Below are 17,145 nucleotides of genomic sequence, written 5' to 3'. Positions count from 1 at the left end.
TGGTATACAGTGTTCTAATACTTCGTGGTGGGTTGGTTTGGTTTGGTTTGGTTTCGTTTGGGGATTTTGAAGTTTGGTTTTTTGGTTTCTTTGTTTTGTTGGGGTTCTTTGGCTGGTTGGTTGTTTTTTACGTATTAATTTAGTTGTACCGAAAATTAAACACCATGCTGATTCCCCTATCAAGTACAAGTGGGCGTGCTCACACCTACTCTTCTCACTGCTGCAGTTCCAGGCAGTGATGGTCACAGGCGGCACATGAAGAAACAATGCTAGTGTATGTGAAATCTACGTCAAAATACCCAGTGGCTTCTCTCTTTTCTTTGAGGTCCTTTTTATAATGCTTACAAGGCATTTCTTCTGCCTTACCTTCTGCCTGAATTCAACAAGAAATCTGAACTTTTGGGAACCTAAACTGACAAGATTTCAATCTCTGTCATGAGCATGCACCTCACATTAGATCTCATAGATTTTTTTCTCAGTAGATTCAGTCCAGTGCTGAACCACAAACTGAACAGACTGTTCAGGCTGTTCAGACTGAAGAAAACCAAAAAGCAAACAGCTATGTATTCAGTGCTAGTTAGAAAATGAGGAGGAAAAATTCCAGAGTTCTGATGAAATCTCTATCACCTTTATGAAAAACTATGAATTAACTAATCTCTGCTTACATCTTTGTGCACAGTAACAAAGCAGGTACAATCAAATAAACTTAATCACAGCCTGATGCAATCTGAGACACCTCAAAGCACATTAATAATTGTTCAGATCTCTAACTCATTAACCAGCTTAGACATGGCACAGTCAAGTTCTCAGGAGTGTGTGGGAGGTAGACTGAACATCCGTATGTGTTTGTGTGTGCCTGTGCTCACTGGCAAAGGAGAGAAAATGCAGCAGAAGGCAGCCAAGTATCCAGACGTTAAATTAACTCATTATTTTGCTTTCAAGAGCTCATCCTTGCTGTTCCAATCTACATGGATGCCTCTGAAATCAGTGCAAATTCTGCATCTGAAGAACTGCTTTACTCAGGTGAGATGCTGGATTTCAAGGACTGAGTTGTTGTTCAGTGAAAATTATTCCTCCAGTCTTCGGTGTCTCTGTTTTGCCTTTGCAGGGTGTTCTGGCAGACGGCAGGGGCTGCTCCTCCTGCACTGACAGCCCGGCTCATATTCGGAGACCCTTATCTCTTTTGCATTCCCAGGTGGCCTCTGGAGATCAATTCACAAAACAAAGATAGCAGCTGGGGGGATGTTACATTGTCACAAAGTCAATATTTTTGAATCACTGAATGATTAAATAAGCATTGTTTCCTGCTTGTGCATTAAGGTACAATCAGATGCCAGATGAGAGATATGAAGCGTCTACAAAGTCTTGCACAATCTACGGCTTGGTACCAGGAAGTACCTGTCGATGAAAGATAAGCAGCACACCAGGATGCAAGTGTCATTACTCTAGTAATTGCCTAAAATAATTTTATGCTCTTCTGAGGAATCGATGCACTTATTCATTCTTTGCTCAGTGTTTTATCCATGGGTGGAACTGAGCTCCCTCTCCATTTCGTATGTGCTCTCGTGCAGACTTGTAGGAGCTGCTGCTGGCACCAGACATGATCTTGTGTGTTACACTTGTTGCTGCCAGAGGGGGCCAGCAAGCATAACACAGACCATTTTTCACCCCTGAGGAGTCTATGGATGCACCGATTTCTTCTCCGTGTGTTACACTATGTCACAGCTAACATTTGTGACCTTCTGCAGAAGGAGTTGTTAATAACTGTATCCAAGCAGACAGCAATATTTCCGTGTCAGCCTTTTCAGTTTTCTTCTTGCTGCAAATAAGCACAATCTCAGCATCTCCCCAGAGGATCTCACCACCAGCGGGTGTTCAAAATAGCAATTAGTCAGAAGGGAAAAAAAAATAGGCCGGCAATGTGTTTGTGTTTTTTTTGTTTGGTTTGTTTTTTGTGGGTTTTTCATTTGTTTGTTTTGTGAAACAATCAACAGTCTTTTACTGTTTTTTTTCCTATTGTGTTTTGAGTAAAAGATTGAACCTGCAAGTTTTTTCAACCCTATGAACTATAGAGCAAAGAAACATGTTATCAAAACATTGCCATAGCCAAAGCTGGCATGGCAATGCTGCACCCTGCTGCAGATATCTGCAGGCATCTCGGTGAGGGGCAGCAGGAGGTGTCTCCCACGCTCACACCCCAGCCGTGAGGAGAAGGAAGGCATTGATTTTAAAAGATGTTAAGTAAAAGGACTCTCGCAACCCAGCGGCAATCGCCCAGGGAAGCGGTGTAATTGCAGGCTGGGCCAGCCACAGCCACCAGTGTCACCTTGGAGACCAGCTGGTAAACTCCGGGCCTCCCAAAAAAGGCGGGGGCCAAGGCAGCCGGGTGTGTAAACAAGCAAAACGAGATGGACAACGAAGTTCTGCAGCGAGCCTGCGGCCTGAACCTGTAAGAACCCGTGAGTGGGAAGGCAGGTGGGACACGGTGCCATCCCAGCCCCCTGACACTTCTCAAGTCCCGGGTGGAAACCCTGGGTGCAGGATAGCATCACAGGTAAAGGATTTTCTCTCTTTTTTGCTAAGTCTCGGTGAGCTTCTCCAGTCAGTTGAGCTTGTGGTTCAACCAAGAGTTAGGTATTTTTACATGCATGTATCGTGATATAAACATTTTGCAAAATTTATTTATTTATTTACTCAAAATAGCAAAAGCGGTGCTGCTCCACCTGCTAGAAGGAACTGGATGGTGCTGGGGATGGTGAAGAGGCAAAGGGGAAGCTGTTACAGAGGGGTCGGTGGGGCTGGGAATCCAGATTTTTAAGGAGGGGTTTGGGCGATTACCAAATACTTGCACAGTTTTCATGCTCTTAATAATTCAATGAATTTATTAGGAATAAACCAAATGTGTGTAATTGGTTTAGGCCACTTAATCTGTTCCCAGACCCAAAGATCTTTTGCTCGGGGGTGGTGTGTGACTCATGCCTTTGGCTGGGATGGGGCCTCTCAGAAGCCTGTGATAATCCAGGGCCTAATATGAGTGTCTGTCTGCCACAGTGGGGTGTTTTTCAGGATTTACACAGGAGGATCTTGGGCTCAGCTGAAGAATAATATATAAATGAATGGTGCTGATCTTAGATTAAATCTGACTCTTTCCAGTTTTAAGCCTGAGGCTTAAGAGGGATGTAAGGGATGCTGTTGCTGAGCAGCCCAAGGTTCTTATGGAAAAAAACAACCCAAAATTTCATGTTTGTACTCTTTAAGAAGAAACGCATTCATTTCTGTTCAGCCTGCACAACACAGCATTGCCCCTAGAAACAAACAATGCTGAGAAGGTGAGGTATTGTAATTGCTCACGGGCCAGGATGTTATGCAAAACAGAACACTCCAGCCGTCAGAGTTAAATTAACCAGCCCCTTTTTAATTTCACCTCAGGAGACACCTGATGATCTTGGAAGAGATATAAGAATTAAAAACATGCAAAATTATATTTATAACCTTTCCTTGCTTTATTAATGGTTACTAATACAAAACACATTTGTAAGGTATACAGAGAACTGTCGTTATTCAGCAAATCCTGAGTGTATCTTTAATTACCTCACATTATCCAAACAGGTAAAAGCAAAATGAGAGGAGAGAGCATGTGAATCGCTGTGTTTCCTCCCTCCTTTCTCTGATTCAGAATCTGCTTTCTTACAATGCACTACAGTCTTTTTGCAGCAGGATTTATCCTCAGCTTAAACCAGCAGCCAGCAGAAATAGGGAAGTAGTAGTCTTGTTACTACAGACCAGGCTTGCATGTAGTAGGGTTTATATTTAACTGCTTTTCCATATTCCTTGAACATATAGAAAAGATTCTGAAATGCATACTGCTGTGTGACACGGGAAGCCAGGCCATGTTAAGAGGCTTTACTGTAATGTGTAAGTGCCATCACTTTACAGACTTTAATTGCTGAGTTTTATATGGCAACATAATGTTGCTGATTTTGTTATTGAACATTACAGAGAATAGAGATTTGCAAAGAGCAGCAGAAATATTTACTATTGGTGTTTTTAACCAGGATACATGGGGAAAAATTGCAATACCTCTGCTTATGACATTGGTGAGATGATTAGAGTGCTCTGTCCCACTTCAAAAGGAACGCTGAAAAAAATAGGAAAGTTCAGGAGCAACAGCAGAATTATCTGACTTCTGGAAACTCAGCTTGTAGCAAGAGTCCTAAGCTCTGTCTAATCACTTAGCCAAAGAGGTTTTAAAAGGGACCTTCAAGTGTATACAGCTGGACAGGTTTGTAATGGGTAGCTCTTTAATCTAGTAAAATAAAGCAAATCAGCATCTAATGATGGGAAAAATTCAGACTAGAAACAAATAACACGTTTTAGAAAGAAATTCGTTCAATACTGGAACAATTTAGCCTAGAGGTAGTGAGTTCTCAGCTAGAAATGTCTGTAGGTGTATAAGCTAAATTTGTATTTACTGCAGAGATAACTGAGGATTGGGCAGTTTCAGTGGCTTTTATTGAGGTACAGGAGATCATAATAGATATCATATCAGATGATCCCTCCCTAGCCTCAATTCATGAATCTTGCTGCAATGATTGTTTGAGTGTATCGCAGTATACTGGTGATGCTGCCACTGAACCCAATAATGTACAGTGCTATGCAAGCATTATACACTCTATATATAGGTGCACAGTCATTATATATCTAAATAAGCTATAGTACGTAATTATATAATGTAAATACAGTTTTGCACTGTGTTCGTGTAACCTCACTGTATTTTATGTTCTTGACAGCTAAACATTTACCCTTGTGGACAGAAAACCTTTTTAGCTGCTTATCTCACATAGCTGTAAGGTCTTCCTGGTCACTCATTAATGAGTTCCCAGAACTCTGTTCATTCTGGCTGAAGCAAAAGACGATATGGTCTCTTCTACAATAACCTAGTACTGAAACCATTTTTGGGGAAAAAAACATTTTCTTTTTCTGTTTTTCCAAGTCCAGCTGCTGTTGTCTGAAGGGGCTGCAAAAGTCAGCACATGTGACGTTGGCAGCTGCTGCAGCCAGTGCTCTGTAGACAGTAGCAGAGTAGTTAAGGTGTTTAATTCCACGTTTCTCTGAATGGTTCAGTTCACACTCTTGCACATGCAATGACAATGAGATTGGAAGTGCAACGTGCACTGGCGATGTCTCACAGGGCCGCCCATCTTCTTCTTCTCCACAGTACACCCTCAGCAGAGCACCAGGTGCCCTGCGAGTCATGAGCTTTGCTGTAACTCAGCCCAGTCCCTCTGTGGCTCCTTCATACCTTGGTCCTGTGATGCTTTGAAGGCTGGAGAACATTTTGGGGATCTTTGTGATCTGCAGACCCAGCAGCCACGCTAGGGAGCAGCAGTCCTGGTCCTGACTGTGTGCCCAGGAGCTAGGATTCAACATGCCCCTAAAATGTCAGTGTGGGCATCAGCAGCCACGATGCCCTCAGCGCTAGGCACAAATAGTCTCTATGGGAGAAGGAGCAACATTCCACCAGCCCAGGCACGCTGTGCGTCCACTGGCTGGTTTTCCCACTTTTTATTCCACTTCCTCTGAGGAAAACTGGAAGGCTTCTGTGACTGTTGGCAGTGTCCTGAAGAACTGGAGTGCTAAATGCTATGTATATTTAAGGTATTTGTTCTGCAATTGTGTTAAATTAGCACAAGGTATCATCTATAGGCAGGTCAGGTCTTGGGGTGGTCACTGTTGCTCAGACATGCAATGGGAGAAAGCCTTCCTCTGGAGAATTAGGACCACAGTGGAACAACAGCAGACATAAGGAAAAGGTCCTCACCCAGGACAATTTTTGCTGTCACAGCTTTACCTGTGGGCAAATGCTGACTGCAGACCTAGCCAGGCTGAGAAGGCTCGGTGGGGCTGCTGAGGTGTGGAGGCAGCAGCGTGTTTGTGTTTCATGGTGTTTCACTGTAGGCACAAATTCTTACCCACATTTTCATATTTGCATCTGGGTTAATCACATGGTAGTTGGCTCAGCTCCTCCTTCAGGGTTGGTGGCCCATGTTAGCCATTTCCCCTGATGATAAAAGGATATAACGAAAAGGAAGCAGAGGGTCAAATGAATCTTTGTGAGAGAGTTGCAAGCACCTTGCAAGTAAGGTGTTTTGGATGCTCAATATACTAAGGCAAGTTTCAGTGCTCTGTCTTGCTTATGTGAATCCATGGTGTATGGGCACTTTGGTCTTCCAGATGCCAGGCACAGCAAGGCATGATCGAGAGATGGCAATCCAGGCCAAAAGAAATCTGTCCAAAACCACCGACCCTGTGGAAAGACTTCGCCTGCAGTGTTTAGCAAGGGGATCTGCAGGCATCAAAGGACTTGGCAGGTGGGTCTAGAAAGTCAAATCCATTATTCAGGCTGATAGTTATAGCTGCAAGAGGCTCACAGTCTAAACAGGGACCAGAACTTGAGTTTCCTGGTTCCAGTGCAAATGCCACAGCCCACAGCGCCTGGGCTTGGGGCTTCCGTGTTTTGGGAGATAGGACTGACCTGCTTGAAGAACAGAAGATCCTGAATCCCTCAGATGAATGTGAGTCCTTGAGACCCAGAACAACTCCTGCCAGGGAGTGGAGTGGAACATAAAGCATATCTCACTCTTTGGTATTTTCTGTAAGTATCTCAATACTGAGGATCTTTTGCTTCCTTTCCTTTGGGATGTGATTCCCTGTGATCTAGCAGTCTGCTAGATGGCCAGTTTATGGGGAGCATCTAGACTCCTTCAGCAGTCAGCCCAAGCTGGACGCCTAGGAAAGGGGAGGTGCATCATGCCTTGAAACTCCTCCTGAGCTGTGTTAACCCCAGGTGGATCCCAGCTGACCAGGTGAAACTTAATCTCCTTTTAGATGGCTCAATATGTAATGAATAAGAAGACTCCTTCAGTTAAGGCAGCCATCACCTCATGTAACTTCAACTGTGTCACATTCAGACACCCAATCTAAGCAAGTCATGTCTGCTATAAATTGGTATGGTGGTTGTTGCTTGTTTGTTTGTTTTACCTCAGAAGACTGTACAAAAGGGAAATGTTATCTCAGTGAGGTGCCCTTGTGCTCTGGCATTGTGCTAAGCCACTACAGCGTTCTCCAGATTTTCATATGCATTCTCCTCAAACTGCACATTTTCCACAGAGTGTTTCGAATTATGGATGATGACAACAGCAGGACCCTGGATTTCAAAGAGTTTGTGAAAGGATTAAATGATTATGCTGTGATGATAGACAAAGAAGAAGCACAAGAGATTTTCCGGATATTTGATAAAGATGGCAGTGGAACAATCGATTTTGATGAATTTCTTGTTACACTGAGAGTAAGTCTGTGGGTTTATGTTATTACTGCACTAAATTGAGAAAAAGCCTTGATTCATTATTAGCTGATCACAAAACACAGCACTTTTAGTGCCTAGTAATTGGCAAAGTCTACAGCTCTATTTAACAAACCAGTAACTCTTGAGAAGTTAAATTACTCTACTTCCACCTAAATATGCTAAAGGAGAAAATTACCCTAAACACCATCTCTGTGGATAAGAGAGCTAAGAAGCCAATAAATCTCTGGAATTCATTGGCAAAGCTAAGGCTCCTCACAAATATAAAATAATAGTTGCAAATAAATGAAATAAATGGATTTTTTTTTAATTAATTGCCACCTTGATTTAGATACCTACATACCTATATTGTATTCCAGGTACCGATGTGGTTCAGCCCAGTAGTCTCACTTCTTTGTCCATCAGTTTATGATGCATCTCCGCATAACATGAACTCATCCAGTGGTGGCTTTCTCTAACTAGCCACAGTGTGCCTGATTTTTGTTGGAGCCTCTTTGCTCTGCTGAAGTCTAAACAATTAAGAGAGAAAATAATTGGTGCTTTGAGTAATTAGTAATTTCTTGTTAGAAAATATTTTAAATGGTAGAACAGAAAAGTGTTCTAGGTAGCATTTTGTCTCTTATTATCCATTTACAATTGTATTGATAGACAGTGAGTAATGTTGATCACACTGCTTTTTTGGGGGATATATTGCCCTTCCTTGCTCACAGACGGTGTAGACTGTCAGCAATTTGTTGTCCCAAGTGTGTTGAAATAGGTTTACTATTAACGACAGCAGTTACGTGAATTTGGAACTGGGAAAATAGCTGGCAGAAATAAAATTATTCTGTTAATATTTCCTTACAGCCTCCCATGTCAAATGCAAGAAAAGAGATCATCATGCAAGCGTTTAGGAAGTTAGATAAGACTGGAGATGGTGTCATAACAATAGAAGACTTACGGGGGGTGTATAATGCAAAGCATCATCCCAAATACCAAAATGGAGACTGGACAGAAGATCAAGTTTTTAAGGCCTTTCTGGATAATTTTGATTCACCCTATGACAAAGATGGGAAGGTGAGTGGAACATCTAATGTCAAGCCATGAAATCACCATCTGATTCAGCATTCGACTTAAATTATTAAATGTGAGAGTGACTGCAGTACCAAACATGCAGTTGCATCACTTTTACGGGGGACAGTAGAATGTGTAAAATGGATGCATAACCTCTGTTTAGGCCTGTTGGCGGAGCTCAGTTACGCATTTGAAGGGAAAGGGGCTCTGCAGTAGCTGCAAGTGTAGATGTGAGATTGCATTTTCAGGCTTGTAGCCTAAATGCTTTACTTTCATAGGTCATTGTATTTATATATTCAGACTAACCCACACGATTGCTGCTTTTCAAGATCTACATAAACTGGAGGATATTTCACTTTGTAGGAGAATAAATACCAGGATCCAGGTCAAAAGCAGGTTCTGTAGCACATGAAACTCTTTACAGTTCACTTTACACTTCTCCAGTGTGTGTAGTTACTGAGACATTTGATTCGGAAATCAGTCCGTAATAAAGATAGATTAATCCACAGAGCATTGGAGGGAGGCTGGAGTTGGGACAACTGCCACCAGCCAAGTGTCGTAAGGAGCCACTGGCTGAGGCAGGGGTGGGAGCCCTTCCTGCCCCCAGCCTTCACTCACTTCTGCAGGTGCAAATCCTGGGCACCTTGTGTGATGGAGTTCTTACGCATCTGCTTTGTCACCACCTTTGAGCCAAGCATGCTTTATTTCCCCTTGTTATATGTCTCCAAACTTCTTTGGTTTGAACTTACATGTGTTTGACCAACTCAGAGCAATTGTGGATCTCCACTGTCCACATGCTGACATTCTGAGTCCAAGCTGTTGATGATAACAAGCTAGATAAGGTTTCATCAGTGCTTTGTGGGATGTCTTTTGCACTTCTCAGGTTGTATCTGGGTTTTCATGGCTACACTACACTGGTGACTCCTACTACACCCAGATCCTCTACTTAATTTTTTTTCCAACAGGCACACTCTCAGTTTGTAGGGAAGTGATGGTTTTTATTTCACTTGGGCATGACTTTGCACTAGATAGAGCTGAATTTCTTCCCATTTCCTGTTGTGTCATAGTCAGAGTTACCAGTTGTCCCCTTCCTCCCCTGCAGCATTGGTGACGTCTAGCAAACCTCAAGCAAAATGTTCCTGCCTTTTGTGCTGAGGTCATACTTGAACACATTAAATGAGTCTCCAGAATGATTCTCCACAAGTTCAGTGCCTTGTACCTCATAAACACTGCAGTCTTTGAGCTTATAGAGAAGTTATTCTGAGCACCCACCTTTTGTTTGGCAATCCTGACATTAGCCCACCCAATTGCAGTTTCTTCCGAGAACCGCCTGTGACTTTCCTGTGCCTGAATCAGAGCTCATTAATGACACTCCTGTGAGCTGAGCACTTAAAATGTTTTTAGCAGAAATGCCTCAAGACGAAGCATCTCCTGGAAAGGTCTTCTTCACCATGATCCTGTAGGGTGCCTCTGAAATACACAGGGTCAGCGATGCTTGTAACCTGTTCCTGATGGCAAGACAGTCAACAGTGTTCAGTTCTCCCCCTTGTCAAGTTTTACTTAGCTCTCAAATGCACAATGCAGCAGGAGCAAATGTTTTTCTATGTGATGTTTATTCAAAGAATGACCTGTACATTTCAAGAATTAAGGCTTCACAAGAGATATGCATGGTTTATATCTGCTAATCTGATTTTTTTTTTTTAATGGTGGTTTAAAAAGTGATTCAAGCTCAAAATACCCATGAACGATATCACAAGCTCTTAGGTATTTGAAATAATGTTTGCTTCTTTAAGTGAGACCCATTTAGAGCAATGATATTTTCTCTCTAGTGAATGGATATAAAGCACCAGGCTGTCTCTGTGCTGCACCAGAAAATCCATACACTTTTATTAATAATAATGCAAAGTACCAGATCATAGCATCCCTGGAAAAAAAAATGCATTAAAACATACGTCTTCTTGGGCAGGACTGATTATAACTACAGTTCCTGGTAAGGCTAGTTTACGTCTGCATGCTTCATCCAAGTGTTCCTGGAGGACAAGAGCTCTTATTTCTAGCAAAGAAGTCAACTTACGCAAATTTTCAATGTCTTCATTCTTTCTGTTGGATTCCTTTTCACTAGCAACAACCTGAAATAGTGGGTGTTAAGTTTCATTTAGAGTTCTTCTCAATGTGTTAAAAAAATAAAGCTTCATTTTGATATTTTAAATCCTTCTGTCTCAGGTCACAACAGAAGAATTCATGAACTACTATGCAGGAGTCAGCGCTTCCATAGACACAGATGTCTATTTTATCGTCATGATGAAGAATGCTTGGAAACTCTGATCATATGATTAAAGGAGCAAGACTTTGCTTCCACCTTTTGTAGGTTCTCATGATTAAGTGTATGCACAACACTGCACTCATTTTCTGTAATAACGGCTTCCAGTAACTGTGCCAATTACAGTAAATCTGCAGAAATAATTCCCAGATGCTTTGGTAGGCTCAGCCTCTGGGTATATGAGCATAATCAGAGAGCAGATCTGGCATCTATCCACTCTGCAGATCTGTCCCTTTTCTCTCTCTGTCCCTGACACGTCTTGTCTTTTCTAAGACAAGCTGTCTCTTTCTTCTCAGGCAACTGCAGTAGGTCCCTGTGGCTCCTGAACATACCTCCTTCTCCTGTGTTAGATACAGCTCTGTTCAACAGAGGATGCAGAGGAGGAAACAGAAATATTCTGGAAAGGTGGTGGTCTGAGGCAAAGGGTCACGTAGCCCTCTCGCCTGCAGCACTGTAGCACTTGGTTTCTTTGGTCTCACTACTTGTGGGATGGAGCAACTGCTCAGCTTCCTGCTGTGAACATGTGATTTCCCAGTGCCAGGAGGCTAAAGGTAGAAGGAGAGACACAGACCAAAATAAATGCAAAACCTTCTTTAAATTCCTTTTTTTCTCCCTGGCTCACAACTCAGCATACAGACGTCTTTCCTGTGTGTGCCTTGTTTCAAACCTCTGTGAACCTGCATATAGCTTTTTTCCCCACTTTGATTTGTTTTGTTTTGTTTTTTTTTTTTTTTTTTGTACTGTGAGATCATCTCACTAATATTTTTCTTTAAAGGTCATACGTGTTTTACAGTATTTCTTCTCACTGTTCCTGGAACTTTTACTGGTCTGATAGCTGTTGCGTGTACACTCCTACACCAAACGTTGTGTAATGGTTTTTGTATTTATACAGGTTTATGACCAAGCTATGACTTCAGGGAACTTTCTGGGAACTCCAGAACTTGTAACTATCCTGTTATTTTCTGTTTCTCATGCTGAAAAAAGGATGAGAACGTGCCCTCCTGGTCACACCAATGAGGCTGTCTTTGTCCTTTTGCGGTACAGAGAGTGGGGAAATTGTGCACAAAGGAGACTGGAGGAAATTAAGAACAAGAAAAAAAAGAAGCTGGGGGGACAGGAGGGGGAGGTGCTCTCTTATTAATCCTGCCTTGATTCCTTTTCCTTTTGTCATCTTTCTGCTTCTCTCACACTGTTGTGCTGCTCTCCCAGACTGAGATGCTGCTGCTGTAGTGAAGAGCAAATGGCTTCTGTATGGCAGCATCTGCTTTGTGTCAGGCTGGCAGACAGGTAAAAGCAGTATAGGCTTATAGATCGGACTTTCAAAAGAGCTTGACTGATAAAGCTTTACAAGGAAGGTGGTACAACACGGGCACAGGATGCCAAGAGATGTGGTAGATGCCCCACCCCTGGAAACATTCAAGACCAGGCTGGACAGGGCTCTGAGCAACCTGATCTAGTTGAAAGTGGCTTTGCTCATTGCAGGGGGTTGGACTTGATGACCTTTAAAGGTGCTTTCCAACCCAAACCATTCCATGAAATGTCAGTTCTTATTTAGCCTGGGTTGCTAACATTTCAAACACTGAAGTCCTGAGTGCTTGCTGCCTTTGCAAATTCTGCTTTTGTTTTGTCCAGCCATGATCTCAGTAGAAGCAATAGCTGTTTGCAGTTCTGTATTCAAGACTGTGCAAAGTCAATTATTTGATCTGAAAGCCTCCAGAAACTTGCATACTGGCTGACACTGGAAACTGGTTGAAAGAGTCTTTTTATGATTGCCAACAATCATAAGAGGAGGCTTTACTTACCATGATGCTACTGAAGTGCCAGCCTGCCTTATATTAAAAACAAACTTACTGTCAAATATTGGCTGTACATGTCCTGGCAGCTTGAGTAAAATCCACTTATTTTTCATTTATTAATCTGCTCCACAACAGGGTGTCATGTTATCTCTCAGTTTCAAATAAAAAGTAATGTGAATGGACTGCAGGAATTGCAAAATGAAAAAACTGTTTCCTTCTGACACGTTATCTCCTGTCTTCAGACCCCACAGCGATCTGTTGAGCTGACATTTAATCACGTGCAGCAGAAGATTTGATCTGGATAACTGCAACCAGTTTTTCTTTTCGGTGCTAACACTTTCCAATTTTACTTAATCCTGAATGCAATGTACCTTTTCAGAAGGGAGGAGCGGTACTGGACACAACTACGCTTTTCTAAAACCAGTAGAAGCTTTGTCACCAATGTCCAGGAGCCTCAGCTGGAGCCTGTGATGGTTGGGGAAAGCTCAGTGCTCCAGGGTGAAATTTCTGCACTGAGCTTGAATAACGGAGTTTTGTGTGGGGACCTGAAGGATGTGACCCAGGGGAGCTCCAGCCTTCTCATCCTGCTGGGAAAGCTCAGTGCCCACCCTGCAGGTGGGAGCTGCAGCCGATGCGGCCCTGATGCCCCCAGAGCGGCTCCTGGCTCCTCAGCTCTGCCTGTATGCAGACCTCATTGCTCACTGGATGTGTTTCTCAGCATTGGGAGAACATTCTTCACAATGTACTAATTTCAAAATTTTTACAGAGTGTGTTTTCAAGGGTTGGTTTCAGATTCCTTTGAAGTAGGTGGCAAAGTTGCCTTTCACTTCCATGGGAACAGAGTTGCTCCTGGAGCAATCTGAGTAAAAACTGGTAACTGCAGAAAAGGTATAGCACTTTCAGGAAAAAGAAATTATGTGGGAAAGAATGACCTGCATTTTTTTCACTTGTAATCATACGCTGTGGAACATGAATTGGAATCTGTGCTGTAAAAAATGTTATTTGATCAATACGTGTGCAAATTCATGGAACAGACACAGGCGTTGCATCAACTGCTAGATAGGAAAATCTCTACTAGATGTGCAGCCATAATGACACACTGGGAACAGAAATCTGAGATTCAGCTAGTGGAAGCACTTTGCTGAAGTTAAAGGCAAGTTAAAGGTATTTGAACCAGACATGAAGGAATATCAGGGCTAACAGCAGGTGCCCAGAGCTGCCCTTTAGCACTTCACTGTCCCTTCCTCCTAAGGCTGCTGCATTGTGTTCTGGGAGAGCCAAAACTGAAGCTCAAGCACCCATGTTCAGCTGCAGGCTGCCGTGTGCTGGTTACAGACCCAGCAGATGCTGGAGATAGGTGGTGATGCAGGCTGTCCTGCCAGTCTGTGGTTGCACAGCGCACACGGCAGATGCTGGGAGATAGGTGGCAATGCACACGAGTGTATCTGGTGCTAGCATCAAGATTGTCAGATCTTGGTCGGTGCTTCATGTTCGAAGAACTATTTCTTTTTTTTTTCTGATTGTGCAACAGAAGCTAAACAGGATGGCATAAACCATAGGAACATCTGAGTCTGCAGAGCTGTGGGCCAATACCAGAGGAGAAGGTTTTGCCTACACCTTGAGCTACAGCTTGCCTTGTGGCACAGTGCTTTGTCAAGGCTGAGCTCTGCCACGCAGCGCCTAGAGTGTGCTCCAAAAATACTGGTGGCACCCTGTGACTCCCCACAGAGGGAAAAGACTCCCTTATACCTCCCCCAAACTCTGCTTTGATGTCAACCTGAGCCATCAGAACATCACTGTAACTGCCTCTCGAAAGAGCACAAGGCGTGGGGACAGAGTGGCAGGGGACAGCCTCTGCCTCCAGCGTGTTCCCTGGGGATAGGTGGCAATTCTGTAGCATCCTTCACTGCATTTTAGTCTTGCCCCTTGGTGTGCCTTTGTGGCTTCACGTTTTTGTCCTGGAAGGGAAATTTTTTGGCTCAATATAGTTCAGAACAGTTGTTTGGCTCGTGTTCTCTCCCACAGCATAAAATTCTGGTTCAAGCAACTGAGTTTTCACGCAAGCCCTGCTCACTGGCATATATTATAGAAATTAGACCACAAGGTATTATTGAAATTAGACCACTGATCTGATTAATTTTGTTGGTCTCCTGGCACAAAGCTGTCTTGGCAGAGACAGATGGAAGCAGCTGAGGTTTTTGCAGATGAAACCACCTGCGCACATCGCCATGTGAAAGCCAACTTGCCCTTATGTAACAGCTTTTACATGGTGCTGCCTCAGACCTCTGTAGCCACCCAGAGCCAGGATCCCAACCTCTGTGGCCACTGGCTGGCCAAAGCAGCAAGCCTGGAGATTTTGGTTATTTTTGCCTGCCAGCTCCTGTCCTTTGCACCCAGAGCCGCAGCAGCAGCATGCTCAGCTTTCCCTGCTGAAACATATAACGCTGAGAGCAACCTGTGCTGCCAGTGACTGGCAACTTCCTATGACTTTTGCTGTGATTAGAGCCCTTCCCACTTCTCCAGAATTCCTTTCTCATGACCAGCTCAGGAGGAAAGGATGAGCAGAAAGTGGGTTTCCTAGTGAGATGTACTTAACACCAAGTCCTCTGGTGGCTGAGGGCAGCTTTGGTGTTTGAAGCAGCCTTGATATTTGGAAAAACCCCCAGCCACAGTGGTTTGCCCCAGCTGAGTTTAAAGTGCCCATGATCTCAAAACAAACCTTAGTTTTGGCTCTAGCACCTCTCCAGCTCTCAGGCCAGCAGAGGCAGCAGCAGGCAGGAGCACGGTAAGGTGCAAAAGCTTCAGCTCTCTGGTTTGCAGTTGACCCCAGGTACGGCAGCCCTGTCTCTGCCAAAACCTGGACCAAGGCTTCCTCCTGGCTTTCAACGTTCATGCTGATCCTAATGGGAGCTGCAGCTGAAGAATGGGGATAGGATCCAGACTTTTTGAATGTCTTGGGAAGTAGGAAAAATGAGAAAGAAAGGAAGTTCCGCATTTTGTGAAAGTTAACTCAAGCCCGGTTTTCTGTGGGAAAGCAGAGATTGTGGTAATATGCGATCAGTGTTTGTTTTCCAGGGATAAATCTGATTTTTATCTGATTTTTTTTTTTTTAAACATCATATTTTTACCAAAAGCTGCATTTTTTTATTCTTTACATTCAATTGATACTTCAACATTCAAAATGTACTTTTAGGGGTTTACTTGTTTGTTCTATTTTATGTACATTTTCGGGGGGGAGGGGGCGGTGGGGAGCAGATTGCTTTAGAGAAACTCTGAATTTGTGGCCTAGATTTATTCCTTTAGATATTTCCATCAATGCAGTTCTACTTAGTTTCTCATTTTCTTTTGCTTGAATAACCTTTGGGGCCTTTAACATTCATTTGGTGATGATGCTAATGTTGGACTAATCTAATTTAATTGTGACATCTAAGTTATGTGACAATACTTACCAATAACCAGAATAACTTTTCTCAGAATAGTTTTTCAAGGACGTAGCAAGAAGCAATGCAAGAGACTCAACCCATTTACCTCAGTGTCACTGGACCAATAGCTGTGTGAGAGCTTGCTGCAGCAACACGTCGTAATGTCAGATTAGGACAGTGTGACCTAAAAATCAGACTCCTCTGGAAGATGCAAAAGAATAATTTGCAAAGTATGGAGACGTGTTACATAAATGGATTGCTTTGAGCCACAGTAGTAAACACTGTTTTTTTCATTCCTAGATCACAAAAGATGAATTTTTGAACTACTACTCTGGAGTTAGTGCTTCTGTGGACAGTGATGCCTACTTCATTTTAATGATGAAGAAATCCTGGAAACTCTGACTTCTGCTTACATTTGCCCGAACTTCTTTGGGATCAGAGACTATAAAGAAGTGAAACACTGTGTAGTTTGTTGTGCGTTTATTTTCTTTTTTCAGACAGTTCCTGTCAGAACAACATTTTCAGAGCCGCGCGTTTTGAAGACACGAACAAGTGTCCCAGAACTGGACTCTGACATGCAGTGTTATGTTTCAACAAGTGGTGCTTAAAAGCCAAGGAACAGCCAGGCGTGCTGAAGTCTGGGCTTGCCATGTGAGCAAAGGGATGGGATAGTCAATATAAATCAGCAAATGCATTTCCTGGCACCATCAGTTGTTTTCATGTGTGTCTGTACATTAGATTTGTTTTGCCAGTGTCCTGGGATTGTCCACAATGTCCACAGGATTGCTAATTTGTGAGGCTTCATGAACCAACTAATAGGGAACTGTGGGACCCTAAAATAATTCTTCACAGAGATGGTACGTCTCTTTTGTGTTGCAATACCCGCAACCAAAGAGATAAATAGCTTGAGCCAAAAGCATATTAACTAAAAAAACTGCTGTTCTTCACCCCAGGGTTGCAGCACTGCTGTACAAATTCAGACCTTCAAGTCAATAAACACTTTTACTAAGAAGCCTAATAGGGGCTGAACTCCTTCTCTGCAGAAATACCCTGCCAGCATCACCAGGTCCCTTCCTGCCAGAAGGGATGGCTTTCTGGTCAGCTTGTGCCCACCTAAAATGGCTCCACATTCGGGTTTCTACCGCCCCACTGACACACACATATTTTTTTGTGTGTTTTATCAGCCTGTCT

General features: G+C 43.1%; 1 protein-coding gene across 2 annotated transcripts; it reads left to right on the top strand.

The window, feature by feature from the left end:
* Window positions 1-833: 833 nt before the first annotated feature.
* CAPSL (calcyphosine like) lies at window positions 834-16,421 on the top strand. Of its 2 annotated transcripts, XM_065047525.1 has the most exons (7): window positions 844-1,023; window positions 1,109-2,554; window positions 6,235-6,371; window positions 7,171-7,348; window positions 8,210-8,419; window positions 10,640-10,780; window positions 16,255-16,421. In XM_065047525.1, the coding sequence occupies exons 3-6, from the start codon at window positions 6,235-6,237 to the stop codon at window positions 10,739-10,741; spliced, it is 627 nt and encodes a 208-aa protein (XP_064903597.1). In that variant the 5' UTR covers window positions 844-1,023; window positions 1,109-2,554; the 3' UTR covers window positions 10,742-10,780; window positions 16,255-16,421. The 2 variants fall into 2 exon arrangements, with proteins under 2 accessions (XP_005506055.1, XP_064903597.1); XM_005505998.4 differs by lacking the exon at window positions 10,640-10,780 and having other exon boundaries at window positions 834-1,023.
* The last annotated feature ends 724 nt before the right edge of the window (window positions 16,422-17,145 follow it).

The sequence above is a fragment of the Columba livia genome, chromosome Z, assembly GCF_036013475.1.
Source record: "Columba livia isolate bColLiv1 breed racing homer chromosome Z, bColLiv1.pat.W.v2, whole genome shotgun sequence".
NCBI lineage: Eukaryota > Metazoa > Chordata > Aves > Columbiformes > Columbidae > Columba > Columba livia.
This window is presented reverse-complemented; position numbering and strand designations above follow the sequence as displayed.

Coding starts and splice junctions, on each gene's coding strand:
- CAPSL (XM_005505998.4), top strand. CDS start 6,235: ATGCCAGGCACAGCAAGGCATGATCGAGAGATGGCAATCCAGGCCAAA. Junction 6,372..7,170: donor GGCATCAAAGGACTTGGCAG/GTGGGTCTAGAA, acceptor CATTTTCCACAG/AGTGTTTCGAATTATGGATG. Junction 8,420..16,254: donor CCTATGACAAAGATGGGAAG/GTGAGTGGAACA, acceptor TTTCATTCCTAG/ATCACAAAAGATGAATTTTT.